The sequence below is a fragment of the Ursus maritimus genome, unplaced genomic scaffold, assembly GCF_017311325.1.
Source record: "Ursus maritimus isolate PB19 unplaced genomic scaffold, ASM1731132v1 scaffold_28, whole genome shotgun sequence".
Taxonomy (NCBI): domain Eukaryota; kingdom Metazoa; phylum Chordata; class Mammalia; order Carnivora; family Ursidae; genus Ursus; species Ursus maritimus.
The window spans coordinates 26644992-26666551 of NW_024425341.1; the positions used below are offsets into that span (position 1 = coordinate 26644992).

Consider the following 21560-nt stretch of genomic DNA (forward strand, 5'->3'; position numbering starts at 1 on the left):
GGTGCCGGGACCGGACGTCGGCGGAGGGGCGGGGCCGCGGCCGGCGTGGGGCGGGGCCTGGGGAGGGCGAGCCTGGAGCCGGGACGGGACGTCAGCGGAGGGGCGGGGGCGCGGCCGGGGCGTGGCCTGCGTGGGGCGGGGCCTGGAGAGCGCGAGCACGAAGCCGGGACAGGACGTCAGCGGAGGGGCGGGGCCTGGGGAGGGCGAGCGCGGAGCTGGGACGGGACGTCGGCGGAGGGCGAGGCCGCGACAGGCGTGGGGCGGGGCCTGGAGAGGCCGAGCGCGGAGCCGGGACGGGACGTCGGCGGAGGGGCGGGGCCGCGGCCGGGGCGCGGCCGGCGTGGGGCGGGGCCTGGGCAGGGTACGTACGGAGGTAGGAAGAGGCGGCCGCAGACTTTCCGGTCGGCCCCTCGTTCGCTGCCGCGCGCCGGCTGGCTGGCCGCTCGGGTCGGTTGGCTGCTGCTTGGTGTCCGAGGGAGCCGGCCGCTGCTTCCCCACTTCCGGAGAGCTGTTTGGGGCAGTTCCAGGTGAGACTTAGAGTCGCGAGGCCTCTTACCTTGCGTGCGCAGACGTCTCCCGGTTGGGGTGACAGGTGTGTGCACGGCCCCCGTTGTCTAGACGCGCTGGGCTGGGGGTGCGGGGCCGGCGGGATCCCCGCCGCTGCCGCGGCTGCTGCTCTGGGCTTAGGTTCGCGGAGCGAGCGGGGGTGGCGGAGGCCAGCCGGGAGAGAGTGGAGCGTTCTCGGCGGGAGGCGGAGCTGCAGCCGCGGGCTCGGTGTCCGGGACTTGGGGCGAAGCGGGGCTGGCCTCCGAGGATCGGTGTAGGTCGTTAAGTGCTCTGTGTATGGCAAGTTCACGTTGTCCGACGTCTGCTGCCGAAGCTATCTGAAAATGTTTTATTTTGAGAAGTATGGCATATTCTAATCATTGTTTTTGTTTTCTGTTTCTCGATGTTTTGTGTCCAGTTAGGATAATGAGGCTTGTAAAACGGATGCTGTTTAGGAAATATGTGGTTTTTGCTCTTAGTTAATGAAAGATTAATTTTTCAGTATCTGAGGACATTTGATACGGATGTTTATTGTTTCCCATTGTTAACCTTAAAAGTAGAACTGCGGTTATTTTAGCAGCTGGTAAATATAGGGGGAATATTTGGGAATAGAATAGCAATCCGGGACAAACAAGCTGCAGAAAAACTGTAGGCAAGTAGGGGAACAAAGGAGAGGCATGCTTTTTTAAGGAGAAAAGGGGTAAGTTGGGAAGGTTGCTGTGAACTAAAAGTCCATTGGAGGAAACGGGAGTTTGAAGTGTGGTGGCTTCTCATTGGCTGAGCTGTGGTCCTGGGGGGGGGATGAGGAGAGCTTTTCTTCCTCCTGCTGGAGTTGTAGAGTAGTATCCACGTGTAAGGTCAAGTCCCTGAAAGGTCCAGTCCCTCTTCCTGCTGGGTCTGCAGTTGACTGAGAGTTCTCCCTGCCAAATCTCCCGACTCCATTTTAGAGAGGTTTCCCATTACTAATTTTCACACCATAAACATAAAACAATAATCAAATTGGATTTTCAAATTTCAGTAGCTTCATTTATACCCGTAATAAACTTTAACATGAAAATGTAAGTTAATATCTTATTTTTTATGTTTCGTTTGGAAACACTGAGGTTTATGCTGGTTGAAATTTGGCAATACCAGATTGCAACTGTTTATGCTGCAGAACTTCCCAAACATTATTTATAAGAGAGGACACCCCTCTGGCTTTCTCAAACTTTTTTTTTTCTTTTTTTAAGATTTTATTTATTTGACAGAGGCAGTGAGAGTGGGAACACAAGCAGGGGGAGTGGGAGAGGGAGAAGCAGGCTCCCTGCTGAGCAGGAAGCCCAATGCAGGGCTCCATCCCAGGACGCTGGGATTATGACAGGAGGGGAAGACAGACGTTTAACGACTGAGCCACCCAGGCTCCCCATGGCTTTCTCAAAACTTTTAAGTTGATTTAATATTAATATTTGAACTCAAATCAATTGAGAACTTGGAAGATATTTTTCTGTTAGGCAATAGAACAGTAACCATTCTGGAGTTCTTATAAAGAAGGGGTCCTAGTGCTTCTCCAGGTCTCCATTCCTCATTCTCCATTCTCCATTCCCCTGAGCTAGCTTACTCCTCTCAGACCTGCTGGGAAGTGGCCTCTGACTAAGGAGCCAGGACTTTACACCATTGGTGGTCAAGTAGTCTTGACATTTGGACTCTTCATTTACTTTTTCTTCATCCCCTCTCCGCTTACATAGGACTCAAGTGGTAGAATTCTTTGTAACCCATCCAGCCTCCAGGCCACCTTCTCCATCAAATCCTCAACATTTAGGTTTATATATAATATGTACTTGGGAGTCTCCACATCAAATGGAGTGAGTCCTCTTGAGTCTGTATGGGATGCATATCTCCCTATGACAAACTGAGCCCATAAGGTGGGTATCTGAGTAAACCAAACTGTACACCATGTCTCTGAGTCTCTGTTTCCTTGCATCCCTCTTTCAGGAGAGAATTCATCCCTACATAAGTAGCGCTTTTTTTTTTTTTTTTTAAGATTTTATGTATGTATTTGACAGAGAGAGAGACAGCCAGCTAGAGAGGGAACACATGCAGGGGGAGTGGGAGAGGAAGAAGCAGGCTCCCAGAAGAGGAGCCTGATGTGGGGCTCGATCCCAGACCGCCGGGATCATGCCCTGAGCCTAAGGCAGACGCTTAACGACTGAGCCACCCAGGCGCCCCAGCAGTGCTTGTTATAATGGAAATTATTCTTAGACCACTTTTCATTGAGGTTATAAATTATTTCACATAATCATGTGAATTTTGACTTTGCATGGGCTTTTTCATGGGTGTCAACAGGGGAGAGCATAGGGATTTGATATTTTCTTAATTTTCTGAAATGAACACTGTTATGTTATATCTGATAAACACCAGTTTTCCTGGACCACTAACTTAAAGGACAGAAAGAACCAGCAGTAGGAAGCCAACTATCTCAGACCCAATTCAAATATCTTTTTTTTTTTTTTTAATTTTATTTATTTGACAGAGATAGAGACAGCCAGCGAGAGAGGGAACACAAACAAGGGGAGTGGGAGAGGAAGAAGCAGGCTCATAGCGGAGGAGCCTGATGTGGGGCTCAATCCCAGAACGCCGGGATCACGCCCTGAGCCGAAGGCAGACGCTTAACGACTGAGCCACCCAGGCGCCCCCCAATTCAAATATCTTTAATCTTTTTACTTTAAGATTAGCATATCCCTTCTCAACTCTCTGCCTCTCAGATATAACTGAGTAGGGGTGAATATAAGGAGCTCTGTCTCAGCAGTTGTATCTTTTTGTTTTTAAGATTGTATTTATTTATTTGATAGAGCACAAGTAGGCAGAGCTGGAGGCAGAGGGAGAGGGAGAAGCAGACTCCCCACTGAGCAGGGAGCCAGACGTGGGGTTCAATCCCAGGATCCTGGAATCATGACCTGAGCCTAACACAGATGCTTAACTGATGGAACCACTCAGGCACCCCTCAGCAATTGTATCTTAATGCTTCTATCCATTTTCCTTTCACAAAGAAACTTCCATATGGTCTTTTGTTTGCCAAAAAAATATACAGACTGATTTTAATATTTGTTTGCCAGAGATGAACACTGAACAAAACAGAAATGAAATGTAATATTAAAACCTTGGTTAACTGTCACCAGAAAGGTGTAACTGTGACTCACACTGTTGCCGTGCACAAACCACTTGCTAATTCATGGTCCTGTCAGGCTTGCTTCACCTCAGGACATTTGCACATGCTCTTTCCCCTCTCTGCACTGGTCTCCCCAGGCTTCTTCATGAATGACTACCAGCAGCACTTTTCAGTCTACACAAATGTTGCTTTTTCAGCACCGCACCCTCTGAACGCATGTTTTTATAACACCTTTTCTTCCTTAACAACAAATATTTATTCAACTCTTTCATATTTATAACTGTGCCTACAATTTATTTTTTTTATTTTTATTTTTTTAAAGATTTATTTTATTTATTTATTTGAGACAGAAGCACAGATGGGGAGTAGGGTCAGGGAGAGGGAGAAGCAGACTCCCCACTGAGTGGGGAGCCCAATGCGGGGGGGGGGGGTTTCCATCCCAGGATCCCAAAATCAGCTGAGGGCAGATGCTTACTGACTGAGCCACCCAGGTTCTCTCAGCCTACAGTTTAAAGGGGGGGAAACGCTTCTGTTTTTGCATTTTTTTCCTATAGAGATTCTTATAAGCTTTTATTCCCCTCTAATTTATCAAAGTTCTGGGTCTTGAACCCATATGTCTGTGTCCCTGTTTCCTCTGCCGTTTTGTAGAATGGATGCTGCGTTAGCAGGCATGAAAACTACATTAATCTCAATGTCCGTCTCCATCAGAGCCCTTGGGTGACTAGGTGCATTGTCCATGAGCAGTCATATTTTGAAAGGAATCTTTTTTCTGAGCAGTAGGCCCTCAGTGGTGGTTTACAATATTCAGTAAACCATGTTGTAGACAGATGTACCGTCATCCAGGCTGTGTTGTTCCATGTACAGGGCACAGGCAGAGCAGACTCAGCATGATTCTGAAGGGCCCTAGATTTTCAGAATGGTACGTGGGCGCTGGCTTCCACTTAGAGTCACCAGCTGCATTAGTCCCTCACAGGAGAGCCAGCCTGTCCTTTGCAGCTTCGAAGCCAGGCATTGACGTCTCTCCGGCTGGGAAAGTCCTAGGTGGCATCTTCTCCTGACAGAAGGCTGCTTGGTCTACACTGACAATCTGTGGTTGAGTGTAGCCACCTTCCTGGATTCTCTGAGCCCGATCTTCTGGATGACGTACTGCAGCTTCTCCATCAGCACCTGCTGCTTCACCTTGTCCCTTTATGTGATGGAGATGGGTGCTTTCCTTAATGCCCACCAGCCAACCTCTGCTGTTTTCAGACTTTTCCACAGCTTCCCCACCTCCTTCTGACTTAGGGAAATGTGTTCCAGACTGCTCAGATTTTCTCCATATCAGCAATGAGCTTGTCTCACTCCACTTTCTTATTCATGTGTTCACTGAGTAGTGCTTTTAATTGCCTTCAAAAACTTCTCCTTTGTATTCACAGCACAGCTAACTGTTGGGCACAGGAGGCCTAGCTTTTGGCCTGTCTTACTTTTGATGTATGTTCCCCACTACATTTAATCATTTCTAGCTTTTGATTTAAAGTGAGAGACGTGGGACTCTTCACTTGAACGTTTGAGAGGCCAGTGTAGGGTTATTAATTCCCTAATATTAATATTGTTGGGTCTCAACAGTAGTGACCCAAGGGGAGGGAGAGAGATGGAGGGACAGCTAAGTGGAGCAGTCAGAACATACACAGCATCGATTAAGTTAGCCATCTGATATGGGCACATGGCACCCCAAAACAATTGAAATGGTATCATCAAAGGTCACGATAACAGATATACTAATGAAAATATTTGAAATAGTGCGAGAATTACCAAAATATGACACACAGATAACAAAGTGGGCAAATGCTGTTGGAAAAAATGGTGCCGGTCAACATTGCGTCTCCATACACCTTTGTAAAAAACTGTCTGCAAAGTGCACTAAAACGAAGTGTACCTGTAGTTAGGACCTGGACAGGGAGACGTTGTATATCCTTCTAGGCCCAGGACATTGCCCTCAACACCCTCTCCTGTACTTCTCCAGGCAGGCAAATGAAATCTTTGTGCAGACCTTTGTCTTCCATTAGCCCCTGGGAAGAGAGAGACCATCCAACACAGATCTCTCCAAGTCAGATTTTGTTGAAATCCTAGTGACTGTAATAGTTGACATGCTTCAAAATATTCTAGTTTCTGAGAATATACTTTTAGTGTGGATTTTCCCATAAATAGGATGTGTTTCAGCTATTTTTTGATAATATGAAAAAGTTGATAAGTCTTAGGACCTATCTTAATATATAAAAAAATAAATTACTTCTGAAGAAAATTATCAGGCAGTATATTTTCATTTTAGGCATAGGCATTTGTTTCCAGAAAGACTGGCTTGTCTTTTTTTCTTTTCAGTGTATTTATATCAAATATAAAAGTGAATCTATACTGGGGCGCCTGGGTGGCTCAGTCATTGAGCATCTGCCTTTGGCTCAGGGCATGATCCCAGAGTCCTGGGATCGAGCCCCACATCAGGCTCCTCCGCTGGGAGCCTGCTTCTTCCTCTCCCACTCCCCTTGCCTGTGTTCCCTCTCTCGCTGGCTGTCTCTCTCGCCGTCAAATTAATAAATAAAATCTTAAAAAAAAAGAAAAAGTGAATCTATACTGACTCTCGAAGGTGAGTATTCTTTTAATAGCTTGCACTAAAGGTAGTCAAGTGCTTCAGGCTTCTCTTCTGTGTCTTGCCAGCCTAGTCACACTGCAGTGTTCTTGCAGCAGTGATGATCTCTTTTCATCAGAAAGGGATGTATGCGGTAGGGGACTCCGAACAAGGCTTGTGCCAGACAGAGTAATTATACTAGAGAATAAAAAGGATAAATTGTCAGACTCTGTGTGTTGTTTAAAGGCTAATTTAGGAGAGAGAATTTGAAGAAATTAAAAAAAAAAAACCACTGTGTACTCTCGTGTAAAATACAGATATTTTAGTTAATTTCTTACAAAATTTTTTTGAGCAGGGGCGCCTGGGTGGCTCAGTCGGTTAAGCATCTGCCTTCAGCTTAGGTCATGTCCTGCATTGGGCTCCTTGCTCAGCAAGAGAGTCTGCTTCTCCTCCTGCCCCTCCCCCTGCTTGTGCTCTCTCCCAAATGATTAAATAAAATCTTGAAAAAAATTCATTTGAGCAAAGTCTTAGGAATACTCATGGAGGTATGAATAATTTTAGAGACTTGTTTTTTTTCATGGTAATAGAACTTCAGTAAAATTGCTGAGATAAGAAAAACCTTTGTGCCCCAGGAGCTGGGAGCAGACCGCAGTCAGGGGAGCTGGGTGGATGAGCTGGGGCCACAGGCAGGAGGATTTCAGGGCCTGAAGATTATGGCAGGTCTAAAGGTCCTCCTTCAAGGCCAGTGAGAAAACATGGAAGAAATTAAAGCTGTAGAGTGTTATGAATAAATTTGTGCTTGTGAATGATATCAGCCCCACCCCAGCAGCCTCTGGGGAGGGGAGAGCTTGCTGGAGATTGAGCTCTATAAACTCTTGAACAACGGGTTTTGGAGACTTTCCAGGTTGGTGAAAGCTTCCACCTGCTGCAGGGTGATGCACCCCACCTCCATGGGGACAGGGATGACACCCTGGGGACCCTTCTGGACCTCACCCCATACCTCTTCATCTGACCATTTCTGTCCTTTATAACAGGCCAGGAAGCCTAAGTAAAGTTTTTCCTAAATTCTAGGAGTCATTCTAGAAAATTACCAAGCCTCATTTGAGGGGTTGTGGGAACCCCTGGACCTGCAGTGTGCCCGGCGGGAGTGTGAGTTGCCTGGCACCACATTTGTGGCTGGCATCTGAAGTAGAGGAAGGCTCGTGGGATCTGATACGGACTCCAGGAAGAGAGTGTCAGGATTGAACTGAAGCCTAGCACACCCACTTGCTGTCAGAGAATTAGTTGCTGGTGTGGGGGGAAAAAAAAGGCGATTTATTTGAATGTTTGAATTTTGAGAAATAGGACTGTTGTCTGTTACAGGGTGTTGGTGATTAAACGGGTGGAAGAAATGGATCTATCAGGGAGATAAGGCAGAACTAACAAAATGGGATTTTTGATCTCAGATGGTTTTGAGCACAAGCCATGTAAGCAGGCATTGGGACAGGTCTTGCATATGCAGTTGGAACAAAACTGCATTTTGTTGTTGTGCATGCATGTGGAAAGGAGTCCATGGGGATTGAAGTGGGTGGTAAAGATGATGGAATTAGGGGCTGGTAACCTGAAGGTGGCCCCAGGAGGGAGAGTGATCCTGAGCAGCAGCTGAACGGAGGGACGGCAGCGATTGCTGGACAGGTCTCTGGTTCTTGATCTGGCGGGCGTTCCTGCTAAGACCTGGGGGTGCTTTGTACCCCTGAAGAGGACCGTGTTTAGAAATCTGAGTTTGGGAAACAGACCACAATTAAAGTGCTAGCTGTATCATTCTTTAGCCATGTAATTTTGTCACATCATTAAAGCTTTCCGAAATGATGTTCATGTCATTTGTTCGAGAAGTATATGTTTTACTCATTCCGGGCAGCTGTGACAACGTACCACAGACTTGGTGGCTTAGACAACACACATTTATTTTTCACAGTTCTGGAGCCTGGAAACTCCCCAGACCAAGGTGTCAGAAGATTCGGTACTTGGTGACGGACCAGTTCTGGGCTTGCAGAAGCCTGGCGCTCACTGAGTCCCAGCATGGCAGAGAGAGCTATGGTCTGTTCCTCTAATAATGTCACCGGTTCCTTCATGGGGGACCTACTCTCATGACCTCATCTAAACCACCTCCAGATACCACCATGTTGGGAAGTAGGGCTTTGACAAGTGAATTTTTGTGGGGTGGAGGGGACATGGGCATTCAGTCCATAGCAGTAAATATACCGAAATCAGCAGAGTCTTCATAAGGATTAATTAAGTGATGTATTTAATTTTCCAAGCAGAGAGTCGTATTTATTAAACTTTATTTTGTCTTCCTTATTTTCTGGACTCTAGGTATAAGGAGGTGAGTTAAATCTACTTTTGTTTGTGATATAATATCATTGTTCCATGAAATACATTTAAGTACTAACAAAATTTTGGTAAGAATTTACAGTTTGCCAATACTTGATTAATTTATTTTTTTAAAGATATTTATTTGTGAGAGAGAGAGAGAAAGAAAGCACAAGTGGGGGGAGAGGCAAAGGGAGAAGCAGACTTCCTGCTGAGCGGGGAGCCGGATTTGGGGCTCGATTCCAGGACCTTGGGATTATGACGTGAGCCAAAGGCAGACGCTTAACCGACTGAGCTATCTGGGTGTCCCATAAAGTTTACCAGTATTTTTAAATACAAGATTTATGAAATGCTGTGGTGTTGTTTGTGCTGATGATGAATGTAGGACAGTATTCCAGTTACAACTTAACAAAAATGTTAGATTGAACAAATAAATTTCCTTGTAAGATGCCTGCATTCTACATTTTCTAAGTCAGGGCCTTTAGGTTTGGAGTTCAGGGAAGGAATTAAATAACCCTATGAAAAACTTGCTGGTTAACTTATAAACTCAATGATTTTCATTTCCTTGTCTGAGGGGTGCCTGGGTGGCACAGTTGGTTATGCCTCCGACTTGGTTTCAGCTTGGGGCGTGATCTCAGAGCTCTGGGATCGAACCCCATGTCGGGCTCCATGCTCAGCATCGGGTCTGCTTGAGATTCTCTCTCCCTCTTCCTCTGTCCCTCCTGTTCTGCTATCTCTCTCTCTCTCTAAAATAAATAAAATCTTCAAAAAAAAAAAAAAACCCACATACACAACTTGCTGGTTAACTTATAAACTCCATGATTTTCATTCCCTTGTCTGAAAGTAGTAAAGAATATTCATAGTTCGTTTACTAGCAACGGTAGCCAAAGCCTTCTCGCTTTTGCTCCAGGCAGATGTGAGAGCCCCTCACTTCTCTGAGGGCCCATGGCATATTATTGTAGAGGGAGCTGGGGGGTTGCATGCAGGGGTACCAGGGATTCACGATCAGGGTCTCCGGGAATGGGGGATAAGACTGGAGTCTCTTGGCTTCTCTCTCCTTGCTCAGCTTTTCCTGCATATTGCTTGTACTCTCTGTGAGTGGAGATCCAGAGGAGGCGAGGGGGTGGCTGAATTCTTGAGAATGCAACTGCGGGTGAGTAGAGATGGGATCTTTCCCTGAGTGAAAGCTCTGTTGCCAGGGGATGGGAAGACTGCTCTTGGCCCGAGTCTCGTCAGTGCATCCAGGCAGTGTTCAGGGAGCTGGCGCTACTTAACTGTTCTCAGGACTCAGGGATACTTGCGTTTGGTCAGAGATTGATCAGGAAATAATCTCCTTTCCAACATTTACACTAATAAATCTCATTCTCCGTTAAGGATGTCCTTGCAGAAAAGAAACTGGCAGAGTTTTCCTTTCTCATGCATTGTATGGTCTTAGTTGGGAAGTGGTGTACTCGTTAGTCCTAGTGATGTGGGAGGGGTGACAGAGGCGAGCAGGAGTTTACAGTCAGCCCATGAGGAAGGAGACAGGTGTTCCAGCCGTGCGGTTTTCCAGAGAACACAAGAAACTTCTGTGTAAGAGAAGAAATAAGAAATCATCTTTTCCTCTCAATTTTAAACAAAAGGTTTTGTTAACATATGCTTGAAGTTTGGAAGCTTCCAAAGATGACTAAAATCCTCTACTGCCCTTCTCCCTTTCACCCATTTTCCCTTTTTGTGATTAAACTTTGTTAAAATAGGAGATCTGAAAACAGTGCCCAGGGAGTATTTTTAAAAAATTAATTGTGCATTTGGCAGAATGTGTGTAGAAATTAGCATAAAATTTAAAATCCTGAAGCAATTTTTGAAAGACCAAGAGAGGCCAGAACTAACTGAGAGGATTCTGTTGCCTTTGAACAGAAAAACAGGATTAATACACAGAGAACCGATCCAAGGATAATTGCTGTTGAGAATGGAGAGCCCGCTGCAAGAGGGACCCCTCTGGGGCCAGCCTTCAGAAGAGCAGTCTCAGGAGCCCCTCACCATACTGTCTGCCCTGATATCTTCTAAAGAACAAGTGAGTTTTGTACGGCGAGTGCTGGGCGTTGCTTCACGAGCCTCTGCCTGTTCATAAGAGTGGACCCATCACGTGTGTGTTCTGTGTTGGCTGTAGAAAAGGCATTTGCACATTAGCTCAGTGGAAATCTCAGCACCACTACGTATAAATTTGCTTTTCTAGTAATCTCTATGAACCTGGGACTCGAACGCATGACCCCAAGATCAAGAGTCACATGCCCTCCAGCTGAGCCAGCCAGGTGCCCGTCAGTGCTGTTTAATCTAGGTTATAATTGCCATCCGGGAAGTCAAGATTACCAGTTAATTGGAAATTGCCAGGTTATTTCACATTGACATTTCCTTGATAATGAAGTAATTGTATGCTTACTGTGTGCGTATTTTTGAAAGTGTCTGAAAGGCACAGACAGATCAGCATGGGAGAACATTTGATTTGAGCCCCAAGTGGAGTTTGAACTTCCTAGCCACACAGCTTCCCCCCTTTGCCCTCAGTATCCTGTTGATAGTTCTCTCCTACGGATTATTAAGCATGGGCCTATTGAAACCCAATATCTGATATTTTAGGAATCTGTGACCTTCAAAGATGTAGCCATAGACTTAACCCAGGAGGAGTGGACCCTGATGGACAGGTCCCAGAGGAAGCTGTACATTGATGTGATGCTGGAGAACATCACTCATCTGGTCTCCGTGGGTGAGTCTGCCACCGTCTGTTCGTGCGTCCATTCATCCATTCTTTCATTCATCTTTTTATTTATGAACCACGTAGGGTGTCCAGCTTCCATGTAGTCTAACAGCTCTGCCCTAACTCATGTTCTTTTAGCCCTTCTGTTCTGACTAGATGATATTTGTAACTTTCTTTATTTTCATTAAGTGTGTCACATAATAATTTGAATATAGTCGTCTTGCCTACAGTTGTGTATCTTTCTACTGCACTTTCTCCAAGACCCAGGACAATGCTGGGAATACAATGAATTTTTTCTGGATGAATAAGTAAATATCTTAAATGTTTTCTGCTCTGGGCACTATGGTGAAGTCTGAGCACAGTAGAAAATTGAACACCTCGTATCACTTTCCACATAAACTCCACAGAATATTCTAGTGGAGCGTATGTTTATTGTCTCCCTTTGGAAATAGTGTTAACGGCCCCGTGAGGACATTTATCTCTTTCGTTCTGGACGCACACACTGAGCCTCCTGCACTCGTTCAGCCTGGGCAGGAGCATCAGCAGCGAGGGGTCTGGACTGATGTGGGTGCGGCGTCAGGCTGAGAACTTTACTGATGTTTCCAGTGTTGAAGGCGTTACTCTCTGGGCTGTTGTGCAGCGCTCACACTGTTCTTCCTCTGTAGCCTGCAGAGTAGAATATCATGCAAGGTTCTGAGCGCAGAACTGTGAAATCACGTACTGTTCTCCCATTGATCTAGGCTGTCAGTTCTTCCAGTCAGATGTGATTTCCCAGTGGGAGCAAGGAGGCGAGCTGTGGAGGGAAGACAGAGGATTTGCCCAAGGCTGGAATCCAGGTGAGCTGTGGACATACGCGCTCAGTGCGAGAAGTCGAGTGAGTGAGCGAGTGAGTGAGCAGGATTTTATTGATGTCAGCACATGTTTCCTTGAGTGAATGATAGCTTCAGAGGACTGAGTGGCCAGTGACCCCACGTTCCTCAGACTGGGTCATTACTTGTCACACATCAGTTTCTCTGCATGTGTCTGTACTTCCATTTGACCTCAGAGAAGCAATGCTCTTGTCCTCATAGGAGGTAAGATTTCACATTGTGGTCTTTGTCATGATTTCTGCTCTCTCTCTCTCTCTCTCTCTTTTTTAATGATTTCCACTCATTTTCTGCAACAGCCCATCATTTTTCTTTGTTGAGTTTTTTTCTCATTGATGGTATTCTGATTGATAGTATTCTAAAGTGTATGTCTATTCACCAGTATAATCCTCCGTTTCACATTATTTGGTCATGGCAGCAGTTAGTGTTTGGAACACACATGGGTCTTGTGTATTTTTCAACACTTTAATTCTCTACTCAAGATATTTGTTAGGTTTATTTCTTATTATCTTCAATTATTTCAGGCTTGGAAAACAGCCATAAGAAGGAAGAAACAATATCTATGCAAGATATCTTCAAGGAGGACCCGTCTAACTACAACATAATAGTAAGTTTCATGAGGACAAACGTTTCCTGTGTGTGTTGCAGGCCTGGGAGTCTGATGAGTTAATAATGCAGGAGAACCACACATTGTCACAGAATGTGGTTGAAAATTTAATTTGGGGAAGAAATTAGCCTGGATTTAAACTTTAACGGCTCTGATAAAAGGATAATTGTATAACCGTGGTTTATTTGCACGCAACATAATTATGTCGTCAGAAACACTCTGCCGTCCAATAAAGATGCTACCGAGGTGTTCTGTAACAAGATTCACGGCAGCTGAGCTCTCTATTTCAAAGGGGAAAAAACCTCCATTGATATTGTAAAAATCTAATAGAAACAGAAAGAAGAAAAGGGAGATCCACGCATAGATGAGGCAGTAGTACGCAGTAAAGGAGAACAAGGCAAAGTTACATCAACTCAGGTACTTAGAACACCATCCTCATCAGCTGGGGAAGCCCCGTCGAGACAGCCAGGCTGGAGTCCCGATGGAGAGGCCTGGGCAGAGTGTCCTCTCCTCAGGCGGGATTTCCCACTGACCATCCCCATAAGGGCTGTATTTAGAGGGCACATGACAGGGTCTGAAGTTAAACATTCGTTCGCCTACATGCAGTTTGGAGTGAGCTGCATTTCTGTGTTATCACGTCTTTACATTTTCAAGGAGCCTGGGCTATATGTGTTTGCCTCCTCTTGCGGATTCCATTCCGGGGGGCCAGCCCAGCCTGGAGCAGGAGGGGATGCAAGGCAGGACTGACAGCTCTCGGCGTCCAGACCAGAAGGGCCAGTTCTGACCTGGAGGCAGCTAATGTCCACTGACCAGTGTCCCGAGGTGACTCATGCAGCATGAGTCTCACACACAACATTGTTTAGCCTGCGTTTGTGCAGGTTGGGATGGAAGGTTATGCAGGACAAATCACAGAAACCCCCATCCATACAGCGCATTCGGTCCTTGAGTTGTCATGCATGATAGGACACCATATGTACCTGCAAGGCACTTTTGATACATCCACAAAGCCTAACAACGTATAAATAGTATAGTGAATGTAATTATGAGTACAGCATCCTTTAGAAACCCTCCCCAACAGGGTAACCAGTCCAATAAACTAGGGGAAGTATTGATTGGATTAATTAACAGTTGGTAATGGAAAATAAGCACAGGCACAAGCATAGGTTCTCATTTAAAACTGACATCATTGGGAGTTTGCTTTCTCAGTTTTACACATATATTTACCATCATCGGAGAGATGACAGCTGTTAGTCCTATAGTGAAATTAGTTTTCTTGACGAGTTTGGTCAGTGAGGTCAAGAAGACGCCCGACATGTTTTTGGGAATAAATCTCATGTCCATCATGACGCCAGCATGTGGGTCCTACATGTAAAGAGTGGTGGGCCCCACAGGGCAGGATCAGCGGTTGTCCTGCTTTGGTGGAGAGAGCCTCGGCTTGAGTGCAGGCGATGGGACAGCATAGAATCCAAACATGATACGATGTTTTGTGATCAGCATACATGAGGACTGTAGCATCCCCTCCTCGAGCAGTACTTCAGCAGAAGTGGGAATGTTGTCAAGTGCCTCTAAGGTCATTTAGCACCTGAACTAATATTCTAGCATATTAATATTGGCTAGAAGGTTTTGTCATATGGCTTATTTGTAAAATAGGGGACTTCATCTGCCCTAATGGAGTTGCATTTTGACCAATAGGTCTGTTGTTTAGGATTTTTAAAGCCTCCATTAAGTATAACTTCCATTTTGATAAAGAGCCATCCCCTAATTTTTTAAATTGTTGTTTAAACAGTGTGTTTATGTGTGTCATCAGTTCAATCGCCTGGGGGTAATAGGGAATATGATAAATCCATTCAATGTTATAGGAGGAGGCAAAAGCTCTGTTTTTTTTTTTTTTAAAGATTTTATTTATTTATTCGACAGAGAGAGAGACAGCCAGCGAGAGAGGGAACACAAGCAGGGGGAGTGGGAGAGGAAGGAGCAGGCTCATAGCAGAAGAGCCTGATGTGGGGCTCGATCCCACAACGCCGGGATCACGCCCTGAGCTGAAGGCAGACGCTTAACCGCTGTGCCACCCAGGCGCCCCGGCAAAAGCTCTTTTTAAGTTACCTCTCAAGTGGGAGCCATTATCGTTCTGGATCTGAGTAGGCACATCATAATAGAATAGTCTCTAAGATTTTGATAGTTTTCTTTTGGGTGGCATGGGCAAATGGGCCAACTATTAAATACCCAGAGTAAGTGTCCACTGCCACACAAATATATCGACAGCCTTGGAAGCAGGGTAATGGCCCCACATAATCTGTTTGCCAAATTTGGGCAGGGAGTCTTCGCTGCTGTATCTGCCCTTTGTACCATTGTGGAATTTCTTGCTTTTGCCAAATCTGACAAGTTGGACCTTTTAATATGGTTTCTTTTATTGCATCCTGAGTGAGGGGTATCCCACAGTTCCTGGGCCCACCTGTGAGTAGCCTGCCTTCCCAAGTGTCTGCTTTTGTCGTGTGCTTGTTGCCCCAGTTTTTTGTCGGTCACAGGCTCAGCTGTTTGCCATGATCGGACTAGTGAGTTAGCAACTCTGTTGAAGGTCTGTTCTGTGGAGGTAAGCACACTGTGGGCGTGTACATGGAAAAAAGTAATTTTAGTATTTGAGGCCCATTGCCAAATGTCTTCCTGTAGGCATCTTCAATAAAAACTAGTAACCAGTTGTGAACTGTCACACCAGAATTCTTTGGATGACAGCTTTATGAATCAATTAAACACAAAGCATGTTTATCAGAAGACTCAAATATCCTTAGTTTCTCTGTAATAAGAAGCAGAAGTACACGCCTGTTTCAGTAATCAGTGCTTTAGCACTTTATCCTATTTGAATAGACGTCCAACGAATTCAATCCCAGTTTATCATCCAAGCAAAACTTGAAAGTTCCAGGTTACCAAAGACTTTGAAAGCTGTCTTAACAATTATTGATGAAAACTTTGCGACACTAAATTAACCATTATTTTAAGTCATCCTTTTGATAACAAATTGCAACTGAGATAGCATGGGCTTATTTGACCTTTATTAAAACGTTAGGAATTGCATACAATCTCTAGAATAATTATAGCATTTACCCAAACAACGTAACATAAGGCTTAACATCATTTGTTTGACAGTGCCTTCCAAGTAACTTAACACACTGAATAAAAAGGCCTAGTTGGTGAAAAAGACTTTGTTTGCGATTGAAATCTTGGGATGTTTGTTAAAACCCTAGAAAGTTTTAAAGCACATGCCTTAAATAGGGTTACCGATCCTTAAAGACCCGGTAAAGACAACTCATAGAAACTGGTTTTTCTGAGCAACTGTTTACATCTTCTTATTAGCAAGAGCAAACCAATAATTTGAGAAACTTGGTCTTTTGAACAGAGAAAAAGCAGAATTTTAATCTTACACCATGTACTTTTAAAATCCATTCACTCAAGTTTGTCCTTACCATACTTAAAATTCCAAAGATCTTCACAAATCTTCTACAGCTTTACTTTGCATTCACATTTTGTCCCAAGCCATTACTCTCCAAACAACCTGTCTCATCCAGGACAAAATTACCTTCTTTTACCTTCAACAAAAATACATTCCCATTCCTTATCTTTTTTACATATCTCCTGCTTTTCTGCATACAGGGTTGCTTCCCTTATTTCCATCCATCATAAGGTAAAATGTCTTTGAAACTGACACAGACAATAGCAGTGTATTCAGAATCCACCTTTTTTTAAACCTTATATAACACAGTATCTTGTATTTGTAACATCTCTTCATGAGGAATTCTTTTCCCAGAGTCTTCAGAATATCTCTTCTCACTCTTGCCGGGTGATTCCCCTACTGCTCTAGATGGCTCCTTCTGAGAGGCTGGGTCTGTACCCCTCTCATCGTCATCCCAGATGTTGCCATCCCAGGGGTCAGGGCCCCACTCACACCCAGCAGAAGCCATAGTTACGCACACTTTCTTAGTGTCCATCTTCCCTCTTTTATTTCTACCTGGCCACTCATATGGCTGCTTTTTCTGCCACATGCTGATAGGTATTGACTTGGTAAGTCTGATATTGAAGCATAGCCATTCTAGATTATAAATCTGCTACTTCCTTTTCTAATTTTAGTTTTTCCTTCTGGCACTTATCACAATATGATCATTTGTCTATACACTGTTAACGAACACCATCCCCAGCGAGCTAGGAATGACATATCATCAATCCCAGTTACAGTTTGTAAGGTGTCTATGAGCAGTAGCGGCTCAGCCGACTTCAGTTTACCTTCCCATTGTTCATGCAGACTGACCTGCTTAGACCGTTCTTTTGCCAGTGAGCAAAACTGGATCTACCTACTCAGGAATATCAACGTCAGGGCGGGGGTTTCCTCTTCGAAGCAGAAAAGGCATGTCATGAATCCTGCGTACTACACCAGTTACGTTTTACATAAAAGATTCACAGCAGTCTCGTACTCTCCATTTCAAAGGGGAAAAAACACTCCATTGATATCGTAAAAATCTAATAGAAACAGAAAGAAGAAAAGGGAGATCCGCACATAGATGAGGCAGTAGTAAGCAGTAAAGGAGAACAAGGCAAAGTTACATCAGCTCGGGTACTTGGAACATCCAGCCTCATCAGCTGGGAAAGCCCCGTCGAGACAGCCAGGCTGGAGTCCCGATGGAGAGGCCTGGGCAGAGTGTCCTTTCCTCAGGCTGGATTTCCCACTGACCATCCCCATAAGGGCTGTATTTAGAGGGCACATGACAGGGTCTGAAGTCAGACATTTGTTCGCCTATGTGCAGTTTGGAGTGAGCTGCATTTCTGTGTTATCACGTCTTTACATTTTCAAGGAGCCTGGGCTATGTGTGTTTGCCTCCTCTTCCGGATTCCATTCCGGGGGGCCAGCCCAGCCTGGAGCAGGAGGGGATGCAAGGCAAGACTGACAGCTCTCGGCATCCAGACCAGAAGGGCCAGTTCTGACCTGGAGGCAGCTAATGTCCACTAGCCAGTCTCCCGAGGTCACTCATGCAGCACGAGTCTCACACACAACATTGTTTAGCCTGCGTTTGTGCAGGTTGAGGTGGAAGGTTACACAGGACAAATCACAGAAACGTGCATCCGTATAATACACAACGGTAAAAATGTTTGTGCATGCAGGAGGTAAATATCCCATGTGCATGTAAGGAAACTGGGGAAGGTTTTAACTGGATATTGTCACTGAACGGTCAGCCTAGAATTCATATATAGAGAACTGAATGGATGTGTGTTTCTGAGAAGTCCTGTAACAGTCTCATCTCTTTCTCAACAGCAAAAATATCACTCAGGAGAAGACCCCTTTGAACATATTGGGTATGGTGAAGTTTTCACTCAAACGTACACATTGACTCCGCATGTCTTAACTCACACTGGACAGAGACCCTATAAATGGAGTGAATGTGGAAAACATTTCAATCATAGAAGCGACCTTTATAGACACCAGAAAACGTACATGGAAGCAAAACCTTATAAATGTAATCAATGTGAGAAGTGCTTCCATAATAGAAGGAAGCTTTGCATACACCAGAGAATTCACACGGGAGAGAAACCCTATAAATGTGATGAATGTGGAAAAAACTTCAGTCGAAACTCTCACCTTCGTTCCCATAAAATAACTCACACAGGAGAGAATCCGTTTGTCTGTAATCAGTGTGGGAGTCACTTCAGGTATTTTTCATCTTTAACTAGACATAAGCATATTCATTCTGGACAGAAGCCTTATGAATGTCATCTGTGTGGGAAAGCCTTTGTTCAGAGTTCTTACCTTAAACAACATGAGAGAACTCACACTGGAGAGAAACCATATAAATGTCTTCTGTGTGGAAAAGCCTTTGTTACAAGCTCTAATCTTAGAGAACACGAGAGAACTCACACTGGAGAGAAACCATATAAATGTCACCTATGTGGAAAAGCCTTTGTTCAAAGCTCTTGTTTTAGACAACATGAGAGAACTCACACTGGAGAGAAACCATATAAATGTCATCTATGTGGAAAAGCCTTTATTACAAGCTCTTGTCTTAAAAAACATGAGAGAACCCACACTGGAGAGAAACCATATAAATGTCTTCTATGTGGAAAGGCCTTTGTTACAAGCTCTAATCTTAGAGAACATGAGAGAACTCACACTGGAGAGAAACCATATAAATGTCCTCTATGTGAAAAAGCCTTTGTTACAAGCTCTAATCTTAGAGAACATGAAAGAACTCATACTGGAGAGAAACCATATAAATGTCATCTGTGTGGAAAAGCCTTTGTTACGAGCTCTTGTCTTAGAGAACATGAGAGAACTCACACTGGAGAGAAACCATATAAATGTCCTTTATGTGGAAAAGGCTTTGTTACAAGCTCTTGTCTTAGAAAACATGAGAGAACCCACACTGGAGAGAAACCATATAAATGTCCTCTATGTGGAAAAGCCTTCGTTACAAGTTCTAATCTTAGAGAACATGAGAGAACTCATACTGGAGAGAACCCCTACAAATGTCCTCTGTGTGGAAAAGCTTTTGTTGAGAGCTCTAATCTTAAAGAACTTGAGAGAACTCATGCTGGAGAGAACCCATATAAATGTCCTCTATGTGGAAAAGCCTTTGTTACGAGCTCTTGCCTTTGAAGACACGAGAGAATTTACTCTTAATGTACTGAAAGAAGATGGGAGAGCCTTCAGCCACAGCTCTAATCTAAAAGAAATCCAAGAACTCATAAGTGGGGGAAATTTATGGCCATATTTATTATGGAAATGCCTTCATTTTAGATTTATCCTTACGCAACATGAGTGAACTCCATTTGAAGGAACCCTGTATTTGTAATCAAGGAGGAAGAGACATTAGCTGATCTCCGATTGTAGGGTGCACAAGAAAATTCAGTATGAATGATAATCTAATCTCCCTAGAATGGGAATTACACAGGAAAATCTTTACAGAAGGAGGTCACTCTAGGAGAATAACAGAAAAATTGATGCTGGGGGAGCTTATTCATTGTAATATGCATGGAAAAAAACCTTTACTAGTAGAAAAACTATCGTAGGCATGTGAAGTTTCTCACTTTGTAGAATAGTGAATGAATGGAAGTCTTCAGTGATTTTTAATTCCTTAGTCAACATGCAATTTCTCACACTGTATATATGCCATTGCTAAAATCAGATGAGAGGTTAGAGTTTGCATCAGAAATCCCTGACTAGGAAAAACATCTATCGAGAATGTCTAATCACACAGTTTAGACATTAATTTATATTTTTGCCTAATGGCCTATTATGAAAATGTAAGAAACATATGTAGGATTGTGACATCATCTGGGAATTCTAAATGCAGAATTTTATGACAATAAACAATGAGTTTTTTTCTTAATGGACTAGTATGTAGAACTGCGTATGAAGCAAAGTTGTCGCTAAAAAATCCATTATGTTGGTCAGGTCTTATTTTTCATACAGCAATAATTACGATGATTGGGTTCAACTAGAAAGTAACTTTGAATATTAACTGAAAAACAGAACACAAGATGATGTGTCATTACTACATATTGTTAACCATGTATGTAGATCATAACGATGAATTAAAGATTGATACATAGTTTGTGACTGAATTCTGCATTAATTTTCATTTTAGAAAGCTATTATTGAGACAGTGAAGGGTATTACATGACAATAAGGGGGGGTCAGTTCAACAGCAGGATATAACCTCTAAATGTTTGTGCATCCAATATAGGAACACCTACAGATAGGGGCACCTGGGTGGCTCAGTAGGTTAAGCATCTCACTTCGGCCCAGGTATTGATCCCAGGATCCTGGGACTGAGCCCCTCTTCTGGCTACCTGCTCAGTGGGGAGCCTGCTTCTCTCTCCCTCTGCCCCTTCTTCCCCTGCTTGTGCTCTGTCTCACTCTCCTTGACTCTTAAAATCTTTTAAAAATGAACATCTACATATATAAAAGATAACACGTAAAGGGAGAAACAGTAATACTGTGATAGGTGGAGCGTTTAACACATGTTTTCATCAATGGATAATCATCATTCAGGCAAAATCTGTAAGAAAACATGAGCCTTCAATGACACAGTAGATCAGATGGATCCTGAACGCTCCAGCCACAGGCAGCACAATGCATCCTTTTCTCAAGTGCACACGAAAACACTCCAGGATTGGTCATATGACCCCAGCAATGTAGTTGCCCTTCTATTTCTCATAAAAACCCCTTGCTTTCACCCCCTACGTGGGGCACTTCTGGTTACTGCTGGAATCTGTGCTCCCCAACCCACGATTCTTTAATCCCAAATAAACACTCATCTGTCTCTTGTTGCAGCTCTTGTTTTCAGGTTGGCAGATGTTTGCCTGCCTTTCTTGGCCAGGCGCTACCGAGCGAGAGCTGGGAGAGCTGACTTTGGGAGGAAGTCACCCATTTTCAGGATCCCAGTTGCAGCCCCAGAAGGAGTGTGCTCACTGTGACTGCCTCAGAAGGTCCCATCATTGAGCGCCCAACCTTCGAAGAGAAAGAATGCCCCTCATCCCTTCTAGGTTCTTGGCTCAGATACCCCACTCCAGATGGGATCAAGGCCATGGAAGGACAACAGGATGGCTGGGGAAGGTTAGGACCCCTGGACAGGAGCTGAGGAAGAATGTTGGAGCAGAGGGGACTGTGGGGCGAAGAGCAGCACCTAGGGGTACAGCACAGAACTGGCCAGTGTTGGGGGCACAGTCAGGGG

General features: G+C 44.4%; 1 protein-coding gene across 5 annotated transcripts in view; it reads left to right on the plus strand.

The window, feature by feature from the left end:
- The window catches only part of LOC103679367 (zinc finger protein 596-like), a 42982-nt gene extending 22547 nt beyond the window's left edge, over nucleotides 1-20435 (plus strand). For 3 of the 5 annotated variants that reach the window (XM_040643346.1, XM_040643343.1, XM_040643345.1), the window contains exons 2-6: nucleotides 10539-10695; nucleotides 11256-11382; nucleotides 12114-12209; nucleotides 12764-12846; nucleotides 18143-20435. In XM_040643346.1, the coding sequence (XP_040499280.1) occupies nucleotides 10591-10695; nucleotides 11256-11382; nucleotides 12114-12209; nucleotides 12764-12846; nucleotides 18143-19480 (1749 nt within the window). In that variant the 5' untranslated portion in view covers nucleotides 10539-10590 and the 3' untranslated portion in view covers nucleotides 19481-20435. Of the gene's footprint in view, nucleotides 1-359; nucleotides 528-9640; nucleotides 9796-10538; nucleotides 10696-11255; nucleotides 11383-12113; nucleotides 12210-12763; nucleotides 12847-18142 lie in introns of those variants that run through there. The other 2 variants (XM_040643342.1, XM_040643344.1) reach the window with 2 other exon arrangements.
- Nucleotides 20436-21560: the final 1125 nt, after the last annotated feature.